The sequence below is a fragment of the Pelobates fuscus genome, chromosome 9 (assembly GCF_036172605.1).
Source record: "Pelobates fuscus isolate aPelFus1 chromosome 9, aPelFus1.pri, whole genome shotgun sequence".
Classification (NCBI taxonomy): domain Eukaryota; kingdom Metazoa; phylum Chordata; class Amphibia; order Anura; family Pelobatidae; genus Pelobates; species Pelobates fuscus.
The window spans coordinates 5,533,392-5,556,024 of NC_086325.1; the positions used below are offsets into that span (position 1 = coordinate 5,533,392).

Consider the following 22,633-nt stretch of genomic DNA (forward strand, 5'->3'; position numbering starts at 1 on the left):
GACCCAATTCTTTCCATGTTTGCCTATTGTGACAGACCGCCTTGCACCCCGACTGGGTGCCTCCGCCAATCGCTGCTTCCTAGTGCTTACCGAGTACTACAAGCACCACGCCAGACATTGTAGTTCCCACAAGCACCATAGTTCGCACTTCCAGTGTTACAGCTTGGCCATCCTCCACCCACCCTAGACCCAAGACCAAAATCCAGCTTCCAGTGGGTGAACCGCTCTTACTCCAGAGAGTATAGCAGGAACAGCTCTTATAAGAGCTAGTGATTATAATCCCAAGGGAGTAAAGTGATATAGCAATCCCCAGGGTAGATACAGTAATTTCCCCTGCTCTATGTTGAGGGTAAGCAGGAACTCATTTATTGGTAGCCACAACTGGCCTTTTATGGAAGTCCCCATGCAAGGGGCACTCCAACCTGGACCTTATGGGGAACTGCAGCACAAACTCACAGACCAATGACAACAGTGTTTAAATGTATGACACTCCCATATACAACCATACAATCCCTCCCCTCTGCCCGGGAGATAATTGAGTCAGATATTGTAGTAACTCAATTATCTCCAGGCACAAAAAACACAAGTTTATAAAGCCTCCAAAATACCTTTAAAACATACAAAACCCCCACAAAAGTTACATTCCCTCACAGCCCTGATCTAGGTGACCAAAATATCAAAAAAATCACCCAGATCAGTTCAGGGGTTCAGGAATTTCCTGGAAGTCATTTATTTGACCGACCGCATGCATGGTCCCATGACCAAAATAGTTCCAGAGAATCAGGGCTTGCAGTCGGTCAAGTTCGGTAGTTTAAAAATGAATAAACTGCCGAACATAGTCAATGTACTTACCCTGGAGCTTGTTCCCCTTATCCAGACAAATGATTCCACCGAACAGTGCCCTTCTAACTTGTACTGAACCGAACGCAGGCGATGATGGAAGTCCAGTGTTTGGGAGTTTCTGTGTCCGATTTTAGTTCCATGAGATTCATGTCCAAACACCGAAGCCTGCTTTCACGCGAACAAGATGGCCACCACCTCGTGGTTGTCCATAGGAATTGCACCCACCCAGTTGAACAATTAGAACACTGCAGTGAGAAACGTTCCAAGTTGTTAATAGGTGTTAACAAGCTCCCAGGTGGTCCCTGGTTTGTGCGGTTGTTCAGTAGTCGAACGGGACAATGGTAAAATAGGAGGGAAATGCAAACTACCGAACAGAATAGCAAAAATGCAAGAACAAGGTCTTTTATGAGCCTTTTTGCATGACAAGAGGCTGGCAAACAGGCCCCTCCAACAACCAGTGGCGAGGTTACTGTCGTCACACCAATTTTCTTGAGTTAATGTTTTTCATATATATTTTATACAAGGCATAAATAACAGATACGGCACAAAAAAAGCCTAAAGTGTAACTTTAATGCACAGAGGGCAATCGAGGAAAAAAATTGTGATAGTCTAGCAAGGTAGCATGGGAGAATTCAGCACCTACTAGGATAAATTATCTTTCCTCATTCACCAATGAGTTCTCTGCCTTGAATTGCAGGAGGTCCTGGTGTTTGAATTTATATCCAGAAAATAAAGAGGTGATTCAGGTACAATGTTTGTACCTGGTTTTATACACAGATAGCTTTCTCCATCTATCTGTGTAAATATAAAACAAAAAAAAAAACTATCATTGCACATGTTCAGTGATTTTCATGTAAAACTCTTTATTTCTCAACAGTTTAACAATGGCTTGGAAGATTCTATTTTGTCACCGAACCACCAGTTTCATCTTTCTGACCACCTTCATGCTCTTAATTGTCATGTTCATTTCTTTAACCTGGATGAAGTTTGACACCCTTTCAAAAGTGATCAAGTGTAAGCAAGCTGAGGTTATTTACAAGACAGTAGGGCAACAGAACATGACAGTTTCTTCCAATACTAAAGATATTCTCGTTCTTGTTTGGGTTTGGCCATTTGGAACCCATTTCCCACTTGACACTTGCCGGATTGCATCAGGCATTTCTGGATGTAAAATGACAGCCGACAGGAGTCAATACAGTGTTGCAGATGCTGTGGTCATGCACCATGTAGATATCATGTATGACCAGAAATCATTACCGCAAGAACCAAGACCTCATAATCAGCACTGGGTCTGGTTTAACATGGAGCCTCCATTAATCATCAAAAACCTCCATTTTCTAGACAACCTGTTTAACTTGACAATGACGTTCCGCCAGGATTCTGATATCTACAGGCCTTATGGTAGGATTGTAGTTTTAAAAGAGCCACGGAAGCTCACCATTCCAGCTAAGTCCAAACTGGTCTCTTGGGTAGTCAGTCAGTGGTACCCTGGTGTTGCTCGTACAGCTTATTATGAAGAGCTAAGGAAATATATTCCTATAGATGTCTATGGTAAAAAAAACATGACATTGAGCTGGAATGACTTCTTCAAAACTATCTCCCAGTACAAATTTTATTTGGCTTTTGAAAATTCTAATTATAAGGACTATATCACTGAAAAATTCTGGTCAAATGCATATGATTCATGGGCTGTGCCAGTTGTGTTAGGGACCTCGCGTACGAACTATGAGCGATTCATCCCTCGAGATGCTTTTATTCATGTTGACGATTTCCCCAGTGCCAAGGAGCTGGCTGCTTACCTTCTTGAACTGGACAAAGACGAAGAAAGGTACAAAAAATACTTTAACTGGAGAACACATTACCAAGTGATAAGAGATCCTGGATGGGAGCGTAACTACTGCCAAGTGTGTGCTGCATTAAGGAAAGCTCCATATTATCAGACAATTCCGAGTATAGCCAAATGGTTTTTAGAAAATGTAGAGGTATCCAACACCGAAAACTAAAAACTTGTACAAACTCTAAGATTAAACACAGCTGGGTCAATTCTGATCTATTGGCCTTTCATCTTTTGAAAATGGGGTCAGCAACAAGGGTTCTACTCATGGGCAGTCTAGTGCTTTCATTTTGTACTATTGTTTAGTGATATTTTCCATCTCTACGTCTTGTTAATGTAAGTTTTGTACATTGCTGGTAACAATAATAACTTGAGAAAAAACTATCACTTTCTCTGCCAGTATGAGTAGAAGAGATGATTCTCAAACTCAGGTTCCAAAAACTTTACAAACCCCACCAAAACCTCAAACGTATTATTATTATTATTTTATTATTTATATAGCGCAATCACATTCCGAAACGTATGGGACCAGAACTCCCACCAGGTTTCTGTATGTTACACAAAAATGTCCATTTATTGTTCTCATAATTTATTTAATGAGTACATGTTGTGCAGGGCTTGGAATCTCCAATTAATGCATTTGTGATGATTATCATGCTGTAGTCTTTGCAATGAGCGTGTTCTAGTGTGAAATGTTCATTCAGAGCTGAATGATTCTGATTTTAAATTCCAAGAAAAGCCTTACCCTGTTATAATGAGGACTTCTGAATGTCTAGATGAATGCATGCTGACATACGTATACTTTCTTCCTGGAAACTAACTCACTACATTTAAAGGGATGCTATTGTCCTAAAAATAAAAATAACTTTTTTGGGACACATCCTTTGGCATTAAAAAAAATCTAAGTTAAAGAAACTCCTCCACTGTAGCCTCCAGTTTAGTCTCGGGTGATCTCAGTATCAAAGCTGCCATGACCATACAGAAGCAATGGATTGCAACTAGGCAAGCACGGCCAAATGCCCAGCTCCTCAAATCAAATGGTACTATCAGCAGCAATTGATTTCCAGTACCAGGATTAATTTGGTTCTGGAGGAAGAAGCACCTCTAATGGCTGTCAAGAAGACAGCCACTAGAGGTGATTTGTAAACATATGCATGTTTGTGAGCTGAATTGTTTGTAACTGAAATACACCCACTGATATTTTATAAATGCTCATGGCTACAAAATATATACTGTGTTTCTCCGAAAATAAGACCGGGTCTTATATTAATTTTAGTCTCAAAAAAACACACTAGGGCTTATTTTCAGGGTAGGGCTTATTTATTTACGGTACCGGTATGTACATTGAACCCCCCCCCCCCCCTTTAATTAATCCACCCCCTCTAATTAATCCACCCCCCTCTAATTAATCCACCCCCCTTTAATAAATCCACCCCCCTTTAATAAATCCACCCCTCTAATTAATCCACCCCCTCTAATTAATCCACCCCCCTCTAATTAATCCACCACCCCTTTAATTAATCCACCCCCTCTTTAATTAATCCACCCCCTCTTTAATTAATCCACCCCCCCATTTAATGAATCCACCCCCTCTAATTAATCCACCCCCTCTAATTAATCCACCCCCCTCTAATTAATCCACCCCCTTTAATTAATCCACCCCTCTAATTAATCCACCACCCCTTTAATTAATCCACCCCCTCTTTAATTAATCCACCCCCTCTTTAATTAATCCACCCCATCTTAAATTAATCCACCCACTCTAATTAATCCACCCCCTCTAATTAATCCACCCCCCTTTAATTAATCCACCCCCCTTTAATTAATACACCCCCTCTAATTAATCCACCTCCTCTAATTAATCCACCCCCCTTTAATAAATCCACCCCCCTTTAATAAATCCACCTCCCTCTAATTAATCCAGCCCCCTTTAATTAATCCAGCCCCCCTTTAATTAATTCACCGCCCCCTTTAATTAATTCACCCCCCCTATAATTAATTCACCGCCCCCTTTAATTAATTCAGTCCCAGAAATAAAATATCTACTCACATTTCAAAGATGCCTTCCTTGCCCGCCGAGTCCGACCACTGGGTGCCTCACCGCCCGGAAATGGATCCTTCCGCTGAAGATCTGTGAAGGCAGACTGACGGCGCTGCGCGCGTCGTCATCACGTTGCGCGATGCCGCGGCCCGCAACGCTCCTCCCCCTCCTCCTCATAGAAGAAGGAAGTCCCGCCGGGCCGCAAAGGTGCAATGCCTAGGTCTTATTTTCGGGGTAGGGCTTATATTGCAGCCCACCCCGAAAATTCAGCTAGGGCTTATTTTCGGGGTAGGGTGTATTTTCGGGGAAACACGGTACTAAAACTGGCAAAATGAGTAGTATATACAAAAACTAGCTTAAACAAATGGGCACACCTAGAGTATATAGAGCATAGACCTGTTCAAGGCTCCAGTGGAGGAGTAAGTCTGGGGAAGGCTATAGGACCATTGGTCGGTGAAAATGATTCTGGATCAGGGCTGTGGAGATCTAGAGACATGAGCTGGACTTGTACAGAAAGACATTGATGGAAGAGCTGTGGTTAATCCAAATCCACTGAGGTGTGAAAAGAAGATTCCAGGATTGTATAGGCACCGAACCAGAGGACCCCACCCAGAGCTGTGTACGTGCCAGGAACCCGAGATTGCAGAGCTATTACAACAAGGAGTAACTGTATATAACGGAAAGTGTTTATTGCTATAATTGTTACAGTTATCGTTGCATAGTTATGTTTTGTAATTTTAATGCAGATTACAACAGCTCGTAGCATTTCTTACCAGATAATAAACTGGTATACTGGTATAAAACGGAAATACTATTCATATATAGATACAAAGTGTATAGCGTTCAAATACATTTTATTGCTATTAAGGTATCTTAACTAAATAATAAGCTAGAATGAGGCCACACCTAGAACAATACGGCAAATGGTAATACCTGCATGTTATTCTCTCAGATGGAGAATTGAGAGAAAGAATGTGGTTCCAACTTGACATATCGCACAGGACAGAAAACACCCTCCGAATTCTCGGATCTCTAGCAAACATTAAGTAATCTGTTAAGCTGGAATTCAATTCATACAGCAGACTGGACCAATTAGAAACATCAAAGACCCAAATAGCCTTTACTACCTCTCATTTCAAACTGCACCCCTTACTCATATAGACTGAAATACAGAGATGAAAGCAGAAACACGTATCCTTATTTATTCTGTTAACAAATAAAACAGAAATGCAGACAAACTACTTTACACCCAAGAAAACCATAAAAAATGTTCATCAAAGACGTGCATTAGGGTCTAGATGGCAGTCTATCTTTATTTTACAATACCTTACAGAACAAAAGCATGGGCTCATCAAGTGCTACACATGAAAAGAAAAAATGTATGTGTCGAAAAACAAAAGGTTCACTTATTATATCCTTGCCAAAAACAAGGGCTCTGGCGCAAAAGAAAATATTATGGCTTGATAAAGGTGTAGGAAACTGAGCTAGTTAGATCATTTAAAACAGTACTATATGATGAAGCCGACTCGGCTTTGGACTTGACTTACATAATCAAAGATATTTCTATTCAGAGAAATCTAAGTAATTCTTACTGTTGTTTCTAAGAACTGCATTTACTGAAAGAAAATGACAAAGTGCTTTAGCGTTATTACAAAGTGTAGAAGTAATGTGTACATATCATGTTCTACCTCTCACTGAAAACCCTTCAAACTTCGATGGATGTGACGGAGATTCTAAAATGTCTTACACGCTTGCATAAATAATATTTAACTGTAAAAATACAATAGTTATGTGATAAATCAATAACTGATTCTATACACAAACCAAAAAGCACATCATGAAGGTTTCACATCACAAAAATGCTATGAATGATGGCCTATGTTTTATTTATTTCCAGCAATAAATCGGTCCATATATTGACTCCAGGTACATCAAAATCTCCGCCTTCCATTTTCAATGTTTTAAGCATTGTTTCTGTGGCTGCTTTAAGGTCCTCACCACCTTCCATCAGACATTCAAAATGTTCTAGGAACACATTGAAGTTCATTGTCATTGAGGTACTAACCCAATTTCCTGACACAAAATCTTGTTCCATGGATCTCCCCAAAGTAGTTAAGAAGTCAAGGTAGGGTTTTCTCAGCATTGGGTATTTGCAACTTAATCTTGTTAAGCTCTGACATCTTAGATTACTGCAGAAATCTGGCCAAATGTTACTATTAGCTAGCAACCATTCTAGAAGCAGTTGGGACAATGGTTTCAGACCCATTAGACCGACTGTGTCAATATTGGAGATTAGTACAGATGCTAATAAATAGTAAACATGTGGCTGTGATATCCCACTCAGGACATCTGACACACAGGCAGACTGCTGTATTTTTCCTACAGTCTTGAATTTGTCTTCTAAATAACTTTTGAGCATTTCTGCTTGAGTTAATACAAGAGGATCTTCTAACGGGTCTTGCAGTCCGTCGGAACTGGTTTGTGGAAAAGGTAGCAAAAGTTGCAAAGCAGCCTTTTGAGATACAATATTGTTCACACCGCAAAGTTTAGTAGTCTTGCTAGTATCATCACTTAACTGTGAAATCAGAAACTTGAAGACTGATTTAGGAAGTGCCCTGTTCAGCAGAAGATTTGTGCAGAGCATGTCCACACTTTGCCCAAGGTTATCGAACTGTATGTGTTGATAGTTCTTTGTGCAAGCAGCAAGCTCAACATTCTTTAATTGAAGAAAATCCTCTAAGATAGTTTTGATAGCGTCATTGGCATTGAATTTCTTATGGATGTGTTTGAAATACGTCCCCCACTTTAAGCCCTGTTTCACACTCAAAATGTCCCAATTTTTGACATAAACACTTCGAGATACAGCAAGGAGTTCAATGAAATGATCTAGGTTCTGTAACAATGACTCCTTTTTCTCTGTCATGGCTCCAGCAATGTTATCCAACCGGTGTCATCCAAACTACAAAAACAAAATGAAAACAATGCAGTGTTTCTGTACATCTTTATAACAACAACATATAGATATTTCATTGTTAGGCACAGTTAACATGATGATTCAGACTGCACTTCATACATTCAAAACAAGTAACAAAGTTTGTTAAAGGGTTAGGCCAAGCACCTTATCCAGTGCTTTGAATTGGTCATTGTGCTTGTATGTGGAGCATATTACTATGAAACATTGCACAGAGAGAGATAAACCCCTATCATGCTGGAGTGAAACTCCACCTCTGTCAGCATCATCAGAGCTTCATAAGTCAGACCGGAACAACAGATCCATCCTGGTTTATGTCAACCTACGCATGGTTCTGTGCACAGACACTCATTCATTGGCTAAGAGAGATTCAGCTCTGCGGGAACTGAATGTCTTAAACCTGCCTATTGTGGTGTTGTGTTTATGGGGACTGTGTGTTTGTGTGGGGTATTTGTATTATTTGTATGAGGGGGAGGCTAATTATGCACTCTGAGTATATCTGTGTGGGTGGCTTCCCTAGGGCCCAGTGGGGACTGGGCTAGCCAGGCACAGGTCAGGAGCAGAGTTGTGATACCTGTTGTACTCCAGTGCGGATTCCCATTCACAAATGTGGGGAGGAATCACGTCCTCTAAGAACTGCAACGCGGAAATTGAGGAATTCCCCTGGCCACCTGCAACCACAGCTCTGTTTGCACCAGCAGATATGTGAAATCCCACTGGTACTCCTAATAGAGCAGATCTTATTTGGTAGTGACCCCTTGTCTACCCCATATCCCATATCTCACTGCCAACTAGGGTGTTATGGATATAAAGTTTAGCTTTAGTAGCAATATCAGTTAGTAAATCAATTATATCAAGTAAGAAACTAGTGCAAGCTACTAGAAGGGAAACATGGAGCTTATTAGTTTATCAATAGTTTGATTTGCATTATTATTATTGTATAGATAAATCCTCAGGGAAACAAACAAGTAGTCAAACAGTTTTAGATGCTCCCATGCAATCGCCTTCCAGATGGGAGGAGGCAGGGAGTGTCGTCTGGCGGCCCTCAAACGAGATGTCAAGCTGTTCTCAAATGGTTTGATGACTTACAATGGGAGACGTAAGGTCACTCAAAGCACCATAACCAACTACAGTACGCTGCATTGTTTCTGGTGCTTGGAGTATTCCATTAATTTACAAGTACAATAAATACGACATGACGCCATGCGAATTATAAAACTCACCAGCCTGCAAATTATAAAACTAATCAACAATTGGGAATTAATTAGCCTTATAAATCCATAATTACAGCCATTTCATGGTGAATTACTGATTAGAAATGTAATGTAACATTGATGGAGAATTGATGTAACATTGAGGGGAATTGATGTAACATTGAGGGGAATTGATGTAACATTGATGGAGAATTAATGTAACATTGAGGGAGAATTGATGTGACATTGAGGGAGAATTGATGTGACATTGAGGGGGAATTGATGTGACATTGATGGAGAATTAATGTAACATTGAGGGGAATTGATGTGACATTCAGGGGGAATTGATGTGACATTGAGGGAGAATTGATGTGACATTGAGGGGAATTGATGTAACATTGAGGGGAATTGATGTGACATTGAGGGGAATTGATGTGACATTGAGGGGAATTGATGTAACATTGAGGGGAATTGATGTGACATTGAGGGGAATTGATGTGACATTCAGGGGGAATTGATGTGACATTGAGGGAGAATTGATGTGACATTGAGGGGGAATTGATGTGACATTGAGGGGGAATTGATGTGACATTGAGGGGAATTGATGCGACATTGAGGGGAATTGATGTGACATTGAGGGGAATTGATGTGACATTGAGGGGAATTGATGTAACATTGAGGGGAATTGATGTGACATTGAGGGGAATTGATGTGACATTGAGGGGAATTGATGCGACATTGAGGGGAATTGATGTGACATTGAGGGGAATTGATGTGACATTGAGGGGAATTGATGACATTGAGGGGAATTGATGTGTCATTGAGGGGAATTGATGTAACATTGAGGGGAATTGATGTGACATTGAGGGGAATTGATGTGACATTGAGGGAGAATTGATGTGACATTGAGGGGAATTGATGTGACATTGAGGGGGAATTGATGTAACATTGAGGGGAATTGATGTGACATTGAGGGGGAATTGATGTGACATTGAGGGGAATTGATGTGACATTGAGGGGAATTGATGTAACATTGAGGGGAATTGATGTGACATTGAGGGGAATTGATGTGACATTGAGGGGAATTGATGTGACATTGAGGGGAATTAATGTAACATTGAGGGGAATTGATGTAACACTGAGGGGAATTGATGTGCCATTGAGGGGAAATGATGTGCCATTGAGGGGAATTGATGTGACATTGAGGGGAATTGATGTGACATTGAGGGGAATTGATGACATTGAGGGGAATTAATGTAACATTGAGGGGAATTGATGTGACATTGAGGGGAATTGATGTAACATTGAGGGGAATTGATGTAACATTGAGGGGAATTGATGTAACATTGAGGGGAATTGATGTGACATTGAGGGGAATTGATGTGACATTGAGGGGAATTGATGTGACATTGAGAGGGAATTGATGTGACATTGAGAGGGAATTGATGTGACATTGAGGGAGAATTGATGTGACATTGAGGGGAATTGATGTGACATTGAGGGGAATTGATGTGACATTGAGGGGAATTGATGTGACATTGAGGGGAATTAATGTAACATTGAGGGGAATTGATGTAACATTGAGGGGAATTGATGTGCCATTGAGGGGAAATGATGTGCCATTGAGGGGAATTGATGTGACATTGAGGGGAATTGATGTGACATTGAGGGGAATTGATGACATTGAGGGGAATTAATGTAACATTGAGGGGAATTGATGTGACATTGAGGGGAATTGATGTAACATTGAGGGGAATTGATGTAACATTGAGGGGAATTGATGTAACATTGAGGGGAATTGATGTGACATTGAGGGGAATTGATGTGACATTGAGGGGAATTGATGTGACATTGAGAGGGAATTGATGTGACATTGAGAGGGAATTGATGTGACATTGAGGGAGAATTGATGTGACATTGAGGGGAATTGATGTGACATTGAGGGGAATTGATGTGACATTGAGGGGAATTGATGTGACATTGAGGGGAATTGATGTGACATTGAGGGGAATTGATGTGACATTGAGGGGAATTGATGTAGCATTGAGGGGAATTGATGGGACATTGAGGGGAATTGATGGGACATTGAGGGGAATTGATGTGACATTGAGGGGAATTGATGTGACATTGAGGGGAATTGATGTGACATTGAGGGGGAATTGATGTAACATTGAGGGGAATTGATGTAACATTGAGGGGAATTGATGTAACATTGAGGGGAATTGATGACATTGAGGGGAATTGATGTGACATTGAGGGGAATTTATGTGACATTGAGGGGAATTGATGTAACATTGAGGAGAATTGATGACATTGAGGGGAATTGATGTGACATTGAGGGGAATTGATGTGACATTGAGTGGAATTGATGTAACATTGAGGGGAATTGATGTAACATTGAGGGGAATTGATGTAATATTGAGGGGAATTGATGTGACATTGAGGGAGAATTGATGACATTGAGGGGAATTGATGACATTGAGGGGAATTGATGTGACATTGAGGGGAATTGATGTAACATTGAGGGAGAATTGATGTGACATTGAGGGGAATTGATGTGACATTGAGGGGAATTGATGACATTGAGGGGAATTGATGACATTAAGGGGAATTGATGTGACATTGATGGAGAATTGATGTAACATTGAGGGGAATTGATGACATTGAGGGGAATTAATGTGACATTGAGGGGAATTGATGACATTGAGGGGAATTGATGTGACATTGAGGGGAATTGATGTGACATTGAGGGGAATTGATGACATTGAGGGGAATTGATGTGACATTGATGGAGAATTGATGACATTGAGGGGAATTGATGACATTGAGGGGAATTGATGTGACATTGAGGGGAATTGATGTGACATTGAGGGGAATTGATGTGACATTGAGGGGAATTGATGACATTGAGGGGAATTGATGTGACATTGAGTGGAATTGATGTAACATTGAGGGGAATTGATGACATTGAGGGGGAATTGATGTGACATTGAGGGGAATTGATGTAACATTGAGGGGAATTGATGTAACATTGAGGGGAATTGATGTAACATTGAGGGGAATTGATGACATTGAGGGGAATTGATGTGACATTGAGGGGAATTGATGTGACATTGAGTGGAATTGATGTAACATTGAGGGGAATTGATGACATTGAGGGGGAATTGATGTGACATTGAGGGGAATTGATGTAACATTGAGGGGAATTGATGTAACATTGAGGGGAATTGATGTAACATTGAGGGGAATTGATGACATTGAGGGGAATTGATGTGACATTGAGGGGAATTGATGTGACATTGAGGGGAATTGATGTAACATTGAGGGGAATTGATGACATTGAGGGGGAATTGATGTGACATTGAGGGGAATTGATGTAACATTGAGGGGAATTGATGTAACATTGAGGGGAATTGATGACATTGAGGGGAATTGATGTGACATTGAGTGGAATTGATGTAACATTGAGGGGAATTGATGACATTGAGGGGGAATTGATGTGACATTGAGGGGAATTGATGTAACATTGAGGGGAATTGATGTAACATTGAGGGGAATTGATGTAACATTGAGGGGAATTGATGACATTGAGGGGAATTGATGTAACATTGAGGGGAATTGATGACATTGAGGGGAATTGATGTGACATTGAGGGGAATTGATGTGACATTGAGGGGAATTGATGTGACATTGAGGGGAATTGATGTAACATTGAGGGGAATTGATGTAACATTGAGGGGAATTGATGACATTGAGGGGAATTGATGTGACATTGAGGGGAATTGATGTAACATTGAGGGGAATTGATGTAACATTGAGTTTATTATTTTATTAATTAGATTTTTTTATTATTTAATGTTAATTAATGGATTCCCTGAGTGAGATTGAGGTTAGTGAATACCATTCTGGCGAGGAGGGGGAGGTGAGAGAAGTCTCGCCCGTCACGTGACTCTCTGATAAAGTCACTCACCTGTTTTTATGCCATGGAGGGCACGTGGAAACAACTTCCGGTAGCGTCGCACGTGTCTGACGTCATAACTCCGCGGTTAGTGCGGGCGCCATGTTGGTTATGGGCAGTTCGTGCGAGTTTGGCTGGGCGGAAGTGACGTCAAAGCCGAACGTCGCCGTTTAGATTTCCGCACTAAAGATGGACGCCGAGCTGGGCGCGTGCTTCTGACGTAACCGGAAACAGGAAAACGTCATTCATCCAGGAAAACACGATGGCGAAATGCTGTGCGATCCCCGAATGTCGGAGAATCGGAGGAAAAGGAGAGAATTACCACAAGTGAGACACGTGGGGGGGGGGTGGAGAGAGAGAGAGAACCGGGGGGGGGAGAGAGACACGTGGAGGGGGAGAGAGAGAGAAAGACGGGGGGGGGAGAGAGAGAGAGACGGGGGGGGAGAGAGAGACGGGGGGGGAGAGAGAGACGGGGGGGGAGAGAGAGACGGGGGGGGAGAGAGAGACGTGGGGGGAGAGAGAGAGAGAGAGACGGGGGGGAGAGAGAGAGAGAGAGACGGAGGGGGAGAGAGAGAGAGAGACGGAGGGGGAGAGAGAGAGAGAGAGACGGAGGGGGGGAGAGAGAGAGAGACGTGGGGGGGAGAGAGACGTGGGGGGGAGAGAGAGAGAGAGAGAGAGAGAAAGACGGGGGAGAGAGAGAGAAAGACGGGGGGAGAGAGAGAGAAAGACGGGGGGAGAGAGAGAGAGAGACGGGGGGAGAGAGAGAGAGAGAGACGGGGGGAGAGAGAGAGAGAGACGGGGGGAGAGAGAGAGAGAGACGGGGGGAGAGAGAGACGTGGGGGGTAGAGAGAGAGAGAGACGGGGGGAGAGAGAGAGAGACGTGGGGGGGAGAGAGAGAGAGACGTGGGGGGAGAGAGAGAGAAAGACGGGGGAGAGAGAGAGAGAGAGACGGGGGGAGAGAGAGAGAGAGAGACGGGGGGAGAGAGAGAGAGAGAGACGGGGGGAGAGAGAGAGAGAGAGACGGAGGGGGAGAGAGAGAGAGAGACGGAGGGGGAGAGAGAGAGAGAGACGGAGGGGGGGAGAGAGAGAGAGACGGAGGGGGGGAGAGAGAGAGAGAGAGACGGAGGGGGGGAGAGAGAGAGAGAGAGACGGAGGGGGGGAGAGAGAGAGAGAGACGGAGGGGGGAGAGAGAGAGAGAGACGGAGGGGGGGAGAGAGAGAGAGAGACGGAGGGGGGGAGAGAGAGAGAGAGACGGAGGGGGGGAGAGAGAGAGAGAGACGGAGGGGGGGAGAGAGAGAGAGAGACGGAGGGGGGGAGAGAGAGAGAGAGACGGAGGGGGGAGAGAGAGAGAGAGACGGAGGGGGGGAGAGAGAGAGAGAGACGGAGGGGGGGAGAGAGAGAGAGAGACGGAGGGGGGGAGAGAGAGAGAGAGACGGAGGGGGAGAGAGAGAGAGAGACGGGGGGGAGAGAGAGAGAGAGAGACGGGGGGGAGAGAGAGAGAGAGACGGGGGGAGAGAGAGAGAGAGAGAGACGGGTGGGGGAGAGAGAGAGAGAGACGGGTGGGGGAGAGAGAGAGAGAGACGGGTGGGAGAGAGAGAGAGAGAGAGACGGGGGAGAGAGAGAGAGAGAGAGAGACGGGGGGGAGAGAGAGAGAGAGAGACGGGGGGGGAGAGAGAGAGAGACGGGGGGGGGAGAGAGAGAGAGACGGGGGGGGAGAGAGAGAGAGACGGGGGGAGAGAGAGAGAGAGACGGGGGGAGAGAGAGAGAGAGACGGGGGGGAGAGAGAGAGAGACGGGGGGGAGAGAGAGAGAGACGGGGGGAGAGAGAGAGAGAGAGACGGGGGAGAGAGAGAGGGAGAGAGAGAGAGAGAGAGAGAGACGGGGGGAGAGAGAGAGACGGGGAGAGAGGGAGAGAGAGACGGGGAGAGAGAGAGAGACGGGGAGAGAGAGAGAGACGGGGGGAGAGAGAGAGAGACGGGGGGAGAGAGAGACGGGGGAGAGAGAGACGGGGGGAGAGAGAGACGGGGGGAGAGAGAGACTGGGGGGAGAGAGAGAGAGGGAGAGAGAGACTGGGGGGAGAGAGAGAGAGAGAGAGAGATAGACTGGGGAGAGAGAGAGAGATAGACTGGGGAGAGAGAGAGAGATAGACTGGGGAGAGAGAGAGAGATAGACTGGGGAGAGAGAGAGAGATAGACTGGGGAGAGAGAGAGAGATAGACTGGGGAGAGAGAGAGAGATAGACTGGGGAGAGAGAGAGAGATAGACTGGGGAGAGAGAGAGAGATAGACTGGGGAGAGAGAGAGAGATAGACTGGGGAGAGAGAGAGAGATAGACTGGGGAGAGAGAGAGAGATAGACTGGGGAGAGAGAGAGAGATAGACTGGGGAGAGAGAGAGAGATAGACTGGGGAGAGAGAGAGAGATAGACTGGGGAGAGAGAGAGAGATAGACTGGGGAGAGAGAGAGAGATAGACTGGGGAGAGAGAGAGAGATAGACTGGGGAGAGAGAGAGAGATAGACTGGGGAGAGAGAGAGAGATAGACTGGGGAGAGAGAGAGAGATAGACTGGGGAGAGAGAGAGAGAGAGAGAGACTGGGGGGAGAGAGAGAGAGAGAGAGACTGGGGGGAGAGAGAGAGAGAGAGAGACTGGGGGGAGAGAGAGAGAGAGAGAGACTGGGGGGAGAGAGAGAGAGAGATAGACTGGGGGGAGAGAGAGAGAGAGATAGACTGGGGGGAGAGAGAGAGAGAGAGAGAGATATAGACTGGGGGGAGAGAGAGAGAGAGAGAGAGATATAGACTGGGGGGAGAGAGAGAGAGAGAGAGAGATATAGACTGGGGGGAGAGAGAGAGAGAGAGAGAGATATAGACTGGGGGGAGAGAGAGAGAGAGAGAGAGATATAGACTGGGGGGAGAGAGAGAGAGAGAGAGAGAGAGATATAGACTGGGGGGAGAGAGAGAGAGATATAGACTGGGGGGAGGGAGAGAGAGAGTTTTTATTTCTTTTAAATTCCTATAATGGTCATCCAACCTTTATGAACAGAGTAATGGTATCCTTTATATTTATGTTATTTTTTTCAACCTTTCTTTGTTTGCTAAACCTTAGTCGTGTGTTCTTCTAGGTTTCCTTTACAGGATAAGGGCCGTCTAAAACAATGGCTATCAAACATGTATCTGGAGAACTTTGTACCATCCAAAAAACAGTATCTTTGCAGCAAACACTTCAAGCCATCCTGTTTCCAACTGAAATGGGGGGTCCGTTTACTGAAGCCAGACGCAGTTCCAACCATGTTTCCATTTACTGGAGGAGGTTCGGTATGTTCTGCTGTGTGTATACCAGTACTAACCACCTTTAATAATGTTTTAAATACACCTATGGCAAAAAAGTCAAATTTCAACTTTCTTTCATAATGTAGAGAAATAAATATATCACATCTTATGAGAAGTAGTTATGTCTACTATTACCAGCATGTACATTTATGTGGCTTATGGGTTTCTGATGTATTTGCTTCAAACTATTGATTTATTTGTTTTAGTAGTTGTATTTTGATCATTCACAGGGTTATTCAGTAAACTGAGATTTGTTGATAAGTCAAAGTGCATTTTGTATTGTCAGAGCATCTATTTGAATGAATCCTTATAAGACCACAACATAATTTAATCTAATGAGTAATATGTCTTTTACTACTGTTTTCTTTTAGATCAAGAAACACCAACCAAAGGTTAAAACACCACAACTGTCCCCGAATGCAAAGAATGAAGTCTGCTTTTTGTCTTTGCCTGGTTCCAACAGTGAGACACTACCTCAGTCAGATGTGGTGGAAACAGAATCTCTGTCTTTTGCTTTGGATCCAAACTTCTCAACAGGACAAGTATTCATAGGAGATGAGTCTCTGGTCAAGGAAATTGTTATCCCCAACTCGATTGAGGGAGGGGTGAATTTCTTGCCATTAGTTCATATTGTGGAATCTTTTGATGGCTTGTCTCTGGCACTGAGACCTCAAACTCAACAACTTTCATCATTAACGCTACCATTTAGCGTGACTGGGAATCAACAAGTTCATGAAATCCCTTTAAACCAACCAATTTCCTTCATCACTGAGGAGCACATTGCATCAACATCACTGCAGCATGATTTGTATACAAGTGATGCAATGTTACCGCAAGAAGTCCCTACAATAATCAATGTCTCTAATGATGGAACCCTTGTAATTAAAGATGTGTCTATAGACCCCTTTTCTGAAAGTGGATTTCAGACTGTGGTTTCGGAACAGATGACACCTGAAGAGCTGGTTGCTTATCTTGAAACCATGCAAACTGCCACTTCTGTCCCTGTTCTTCAGTCAGGACCTCTTCCACCATTAATGCCTTCTCCAGAGACTGTACTATCCACATCTATCACAGCACCCATATCCTCTATTGTACCAATTGTGTCAAAACATGCTGCATTGATCTCTGAAAATCTTTCGGAACAAGAAAGCAATGTCCTTGAGGAGCAAATCGAGCTTCCAGAAAACTTGACCACACCCGAACTCTTGTCTATGGCAGCAGATTTGCAAAAGAAAGTGAGGACACTTCAGCAGAGAAATCGAAGACATACTTCCAAGTTGGAGGTTTTAGAAAGTGTAGTGGAAGAACTTAAGAAGGAAAACATTATTTCTGATGAAAAGTTGAATTTCCTAGAAGTGGTAGGTTCATCATTTTTTAACCTGAAAATATTTTGATACAAAAAATTGTCAAATGTAACATTCAAAGCAGCTTTGTCACGGTCGGGGATCTTTGCATATTTTGTAAATTTCCCTCCATGGTGACATCGTCGCTTGGTCTGCGGTGTTCCTGAAGTTTAGGGGAAGGTAGGTTTTATTCACCAGAAGTTGTCCCAATCAACCATTGCCTGCTCCATCTGAGGGTATACTTTTTTTTAGCTACTGTTCCTTCATCTGCCCATGTCAGTGCTGAACTTTTTTTTTTTTGTACAAATGGAAGAGTATACCAGTGATGGCTATGGTGTGTCAAGCATAGAAAAAAAACATAAGCCAAAGTAGTAATAACCTAATGTTTTTCCCCTTTTGGGGTTTATACTTAAATCTAGAAATTGTAGATTGCAATTACCAGGCTACATGAAATCGTCTTAAGTATATGCGGTACTAGCCAAGTTGATTTAAATGCATAGAATACGTGGTGCATTTTTTTTTTCTGTTCTGAAATTTAGTCTGCTGTGATAAGCTTGACGTAAGACATCAATGTATCTACTTCAGTTTTCTTTATTTTCCAGGCTTGTGTCCAGTCCAACTGTGTGCTACCAGAAACTAGCAACACCTTCACAATTGTTTGCCAAGAAGACGAGCAGACCTTGATGTACGCTCTTCCCCTGCAGATGGAGAATGAGTCTCAGACACTACTGTTGAGAAGCGAGGAATATGACAAAGTGACTTCAGTTTAATGTGCATAGCTTAAGTTATCATATGTTAAAATCGGGCTTCTACTTCAATATTGACTTGACCAAAGTCCTTTACCCACCAGTCATTTCAAGGCTGTGGTTGTAAGAAAGAGTGATATTGCCAAATTAGCTTTATTTATGTAGGGTTTGCAATTTGATTGTGTTTGTTTTTTGTTTTTTTTTTGCTGGCGTTTTGTTGTCCAACACTGAGGTTTAAACAGATCTCTAGCGCTTTATAGCATTAGAGATCTGTGTAATGCATCAACTGATCAGACGCTGCCCACAGCTTATTGTCTTTGAGATTCTATGCAAACGTAGAGTTACCACTCTACGCTGTGGCAATAGTTTGTCTCCAGTACTGTATCAGAGTGTGTGTGAATCAGGGATGCTTCTTTGGTATACCTTCCGGTAAGCTTTTTACCTGGTCTTCGAATCGGCAGCATAATGAACTGTCTCACATGTTGCTAGTTCTCTCTATATGTGTTTGTAAGGTTTTAACAGATGCACATGTTAAATGTGTGTACATATGTTCAACTGGGCTCTCTTACACCAGAATGCACATATAGAGTTCTGATCTACTTGGGACCCCTTGTATCTAGGACCGTTTGAGTTATGCAGCTTATACTTGAGATTTTAGAATGTTTTATCATTGTCTTCATCTCCCTACCTGTAAAAATCAAATATTTTTCCAATCCTAACACTGGTTAAGAATAAAATATATTGCTTTCACAATTAAATATTTTGAACGCTAAGTGAATGTAGAGTTGGCCTCGTATCTGTCTTGTGACAAATGGCCAATTCAGTACAAGCTCGAGTTTTGGTCCTTGGAGAACTATCTCAATATTTTTTTTTTGTTTGTTTTTTTTATATAAACGGCCACTCCAGACTGGAACTGACTCATTTTTAATGCATTGTATAATTTGTTTAAAATAGAAGCCAAACTAGTAATCTAAAATAATAAATAAATATAAGATAAAGTTAAATCACTTGCGAAACATTTACTGGATTTACATATACTGCAAGTTAGCAAATTAACCGTCAATATGATCTTCTACTTTGTTTCAATGGAACTTTTGACTTTATCCTATAAATGCCTCTACTATAGAGCTTAATTGGAACAACAAGAATTTCTGGAAGTTGTACTTATTTGCTTTTACTTAAAAAACACAAAACTGTTAATTGAATTGCAACTCCCGGAGGGCAATGCATAGTTAAATAACTGCTAAATAGTTCCCAACACCCATCGCTCACCAGGCGTCACGTTTCTTCCATGCCATGTGTATGTGTTGTGGTAAGGAGAGAGATGTGTGCTGCTAGGCTGTCCTGTCTCAGCTGTCACATTGTTGCCATGCTCAGTACAGTTTACACCTGGATAATAATAGCAAGGTGTTTAAAATGTTGCTCTCTGATCCCTACATAGATTTGTGGCCTTCTTCACTCTTCTGATGACACGCTGCAGGCGTAGTTTTGTATATTCTATTTGTATTTAGAAAATAATATACAAAATTATGATAAAAACAGGTCATTATTTAGGCCGAAAATATAAAATGTCTAAAAGTTGTGCTGGTGAATGTAGCTCGAATTTAAGGTCTTTAATGGACAGTGGCTAACTAAATAAATGTCCTTCTGCTTCTCTGTTCTCAGCTATTGGATTTTGTTTCTGGAGTTTATTAAAGGGAACCTGTCATGTATTTTTAAAGGGCTGAAAATTCCATCGTTTGTGGGGGTTTTTTTTGTTGCCACCTGAAACTCAATGCTGAGGAATTAAAAGCAGAGGAGCCCTCCACCCATGTAACTCCCGAGCCGTTGCTGAAAGCATCATGGCGGAATTTTGCCGTGCTTGGGGAAGTGCTCCTTAGCAGGATAAATTAGCAAAGCGTGGAGGAGGAGCACGGCCATACAGAGGTATAATACCCACCTCTTTAATTCGATTGCAGTGGAAGAGCGGTGAGAGTTTCCCTTTTAGAGATGACGGGCTCCCATTCAGATTCGCCGCCTAATTTCTATAAACCATTGGGTTCCTGGATACTATTAATAATTTATCCTCCGTTTCTTCCAATTAAATGTTTGTGACATTTTTAAACTTTGGAAATGTGAATTCTGTATTTTTTTTATTTTTCTATTTTCGGTCACAATATCTGAATTGGAAAGTCACCTATGACCTAAAATTTGAAAACTACTTTAGATTCATATACCATTTCTACTTCAGTGCATAACCTTCAAAAAACATTCAGTTGTCTGTATTTCTGACAAAATAAAACCCTCCTAATATATCTCCATATTTATAAAAGATTTGGTTTACTCTATCTTACAATATAACTTTCACATTCAGGAAGAAAACCTCTTTAAACCAACACAACTGCAGCATGAGCATTTATTATCCAATCTAGATTGTATTCTTGTTAAAATACATATGCTTTGAATACAGGGAAATTTTCCACGTCATTATCTGAAACGACTAAAGGTTCCTAAGGCTCAACACCGGCTCGTTTCAAGAAGAAACGGCCTCTATGTAATAACCCACTATGCTAACTGAAACACCGGCCCTTTAAATCGTATTGGCCCTGCGCAGTGAGCCAGTGTTGTGTCCTTGGCTCAGTCAGGGATAACTATGATATTGAAACGTGGTCCATAGAGTGACCATTGTTTGTTCTCTATCTTATAAATGTGAAGTAGCCACTTGTGTAAAATGAAAATTACATATTAAAACCATTGAATTTGACAGTTGTTCTGGAGGCCTTGCATCTGAATTGGCCACATTTTCCAGGTGTAGACTTGAAAAGGTTTGTGTGTTTTGGGTTTTTTTTTTTTTTGTAGTTGGGGAAACAATTGCCATTGAGTATTTCCCCCCCTTTTTAATTATTTACAAAGTTTTTTTTGGTCTTTTTTTTCTGACTGTTGACGAGTGCACCTTTTAATTATGTAAAACATTTTTTGAAAATGTATGCTTGTAATTGTTTATAATTGCATTGTAAATTTATTCTATAAAAAAAAAACTTGAATACTTGATAAATGACTATTGTTTCTGATAATCTCTCTGGTATGAATCTTTCCATTTATTGCAGATTAGCCGTGATATGTCGAGTACAGAAACTGGCTCACTAGTTACCCAGGGCCTGAGTTAATGTTTTGTCTTTAGCCCTGCCAGACGGGCGCTCGGGTTAAAGCTGGTACATGGAGCATGTGGTGTTCACATAAATGGCTCCCTCCCAGATTGGGGTCTCAGTCATGCTGCAGCCTGTGCTTTGAAGCTGTGCTCTAACTAATTTAACCCCCATGATTGTTGGGGAGCAATGATTGTGGTCTGCACCTGCTGGAGTTGTCAACCACGTTCTTCCACAACCGACCACCAGGGCCCTCCTGCTTTACACACAGCCTGCACAAACATTATAGACAAGGGATCGACCAATTTAATGTTTCCAGAGCCGATGCTGATATTGTGTACGTTTTTTTTTTGGTTTTTTTTAAAGGTAGCTTAATTTCTATACAAATCTGGCATTAATGGAACATGCTGATGGCAATCACACTCAGATCACTCTCATGCTGCAATCACTGAGGTAATTGGTTGCTGACAGCAGTCACACTTATCACTGTCAGCCAGCCCAGTATATTACAGTAAATGATTCACTGCTTTCAGCTGAGCTCCGCAGGTGAGGTCTCATTGAAAGGGGTGCCATGAGGTCACGACGTGGCGCTTCATTGGCTAATAGCTAGAGTTTCCAGATGCAGAAGACTGTGTGTGTGTGTGTGTGTGGTGAGTAAGTTGTCGGTAATATCTGTAAATTACAAGGCTGAATAACTGTTTTAATAATCTGTCTATCCCTATTACACACCGGCAGCACACACACTATACACAGCCAGCACACCTTGCATCCAGTCACAGACCACATCCACATATTACACACAGCTGCAGTGGGGAATGGGACCAGCCAAATGCGTCTACAATGCGTGGTAAGTGGCTGGTCCCACTCAAAAATATATATTTTTTATCATCGCCCTTAGTGTGCCATGAAGTTGCACCATTCTCAAACCCAACAACTGTTTATACCAACACTGAGATTTCTTGTCTGGATCCAAAAAACTTATTGAGCAAAAACTGGATTTAAAGACCATTTCAAACAGATAAGTAGAGCATTCTGTATTTTAGTCACTAGATGGCAGCAAGTATCTGGACTGTGGACTTTATTAGCCCATGGAACTGTTTTAGTTTAAGGAGATTTTGCAATCTCCCAATTTCCTATCAAACCTCTTTTGAGCAGTTTGACAAACTGGGGCTTTCCCAGTAGCTGGCTCGTCTGTTAGAGATGCAATCATTCAGCACTTTAATTGTCACATTTAATGAATCAAAATCTATCCATTC

The 22,633-nt window shown here is 42.4% G+C and overlaps 3 protein-coding genes across 3 annotated transcripts; 2 read left to right on the plus strand and 1 right to left on the minus strand.

Annotated features, from left to right (window-relative positions):
* Positions 1–1,727: 1,727 nt before the first annotated feature.
* LOC134573024 (3-galactosyl-N-acetylglucosaminide 4-alpha-L-fucosyltransferase FUT3-like) lies at positions 1,728–2,846 on the plus strand. The gene has a single exon (XM_063432385.1). The coding sequence runs from the start codon at positions 1,728–1,730 to the stop codon at positions 2,844–2,846; it is 1,119 nt and encodes a 372-aa protein (XP_063288455.1).
* A 2,540-nt stretch (positions 2,847–5,386) lies between these two features.
* FANCF (FA complementation group F) lies at positions 5,387–12,892 on the minus strand. The gene is made up of 2 exons (XM_063433181.1): positions 12,853–12,892; positions 5,387–7,677 (listed from the first exon to the last, which is right to left on the minus strand). The coding sequence occupies exon 2, from the start codon at positions 7,639–7,641 to the stop codon at positions 6,595–6,597; it is 1,047 nt and encodes a 348-aa protein (XP_063289251.1). The 5' UTR covers positions 7,642–7,677; positions 12,853–12,892; the 3' UTR covers positions 5,387–6,594.
* A 193-nt stretch (positions 12,893–13,085) lies between these two features.
* On the plus strand, positions 13,086–21,176 carry LOC134572210 (THAP domain-containing protein 5-like). Its single transcript, XM_063431024.1, has 4 exons — positions 13,086–13,167; positions 15,956–16,148; positions 16,535–17,521; positions 18,109–21,176. Exons 1-4 carry the CDS (start codon positions 13,103–13,105, stop codon positions 18,274–18,276), a joined length of 1,413 nt encoding a protein of 470 aa, XP_063287094.1. The 5' UTR covers positions 13,086–13,102; the 3' UTR covers positions 18,277–21,176.
* The last annotated feature ends 1,457 nt before the right edge of the window (positions 21,177–22,633 follow it).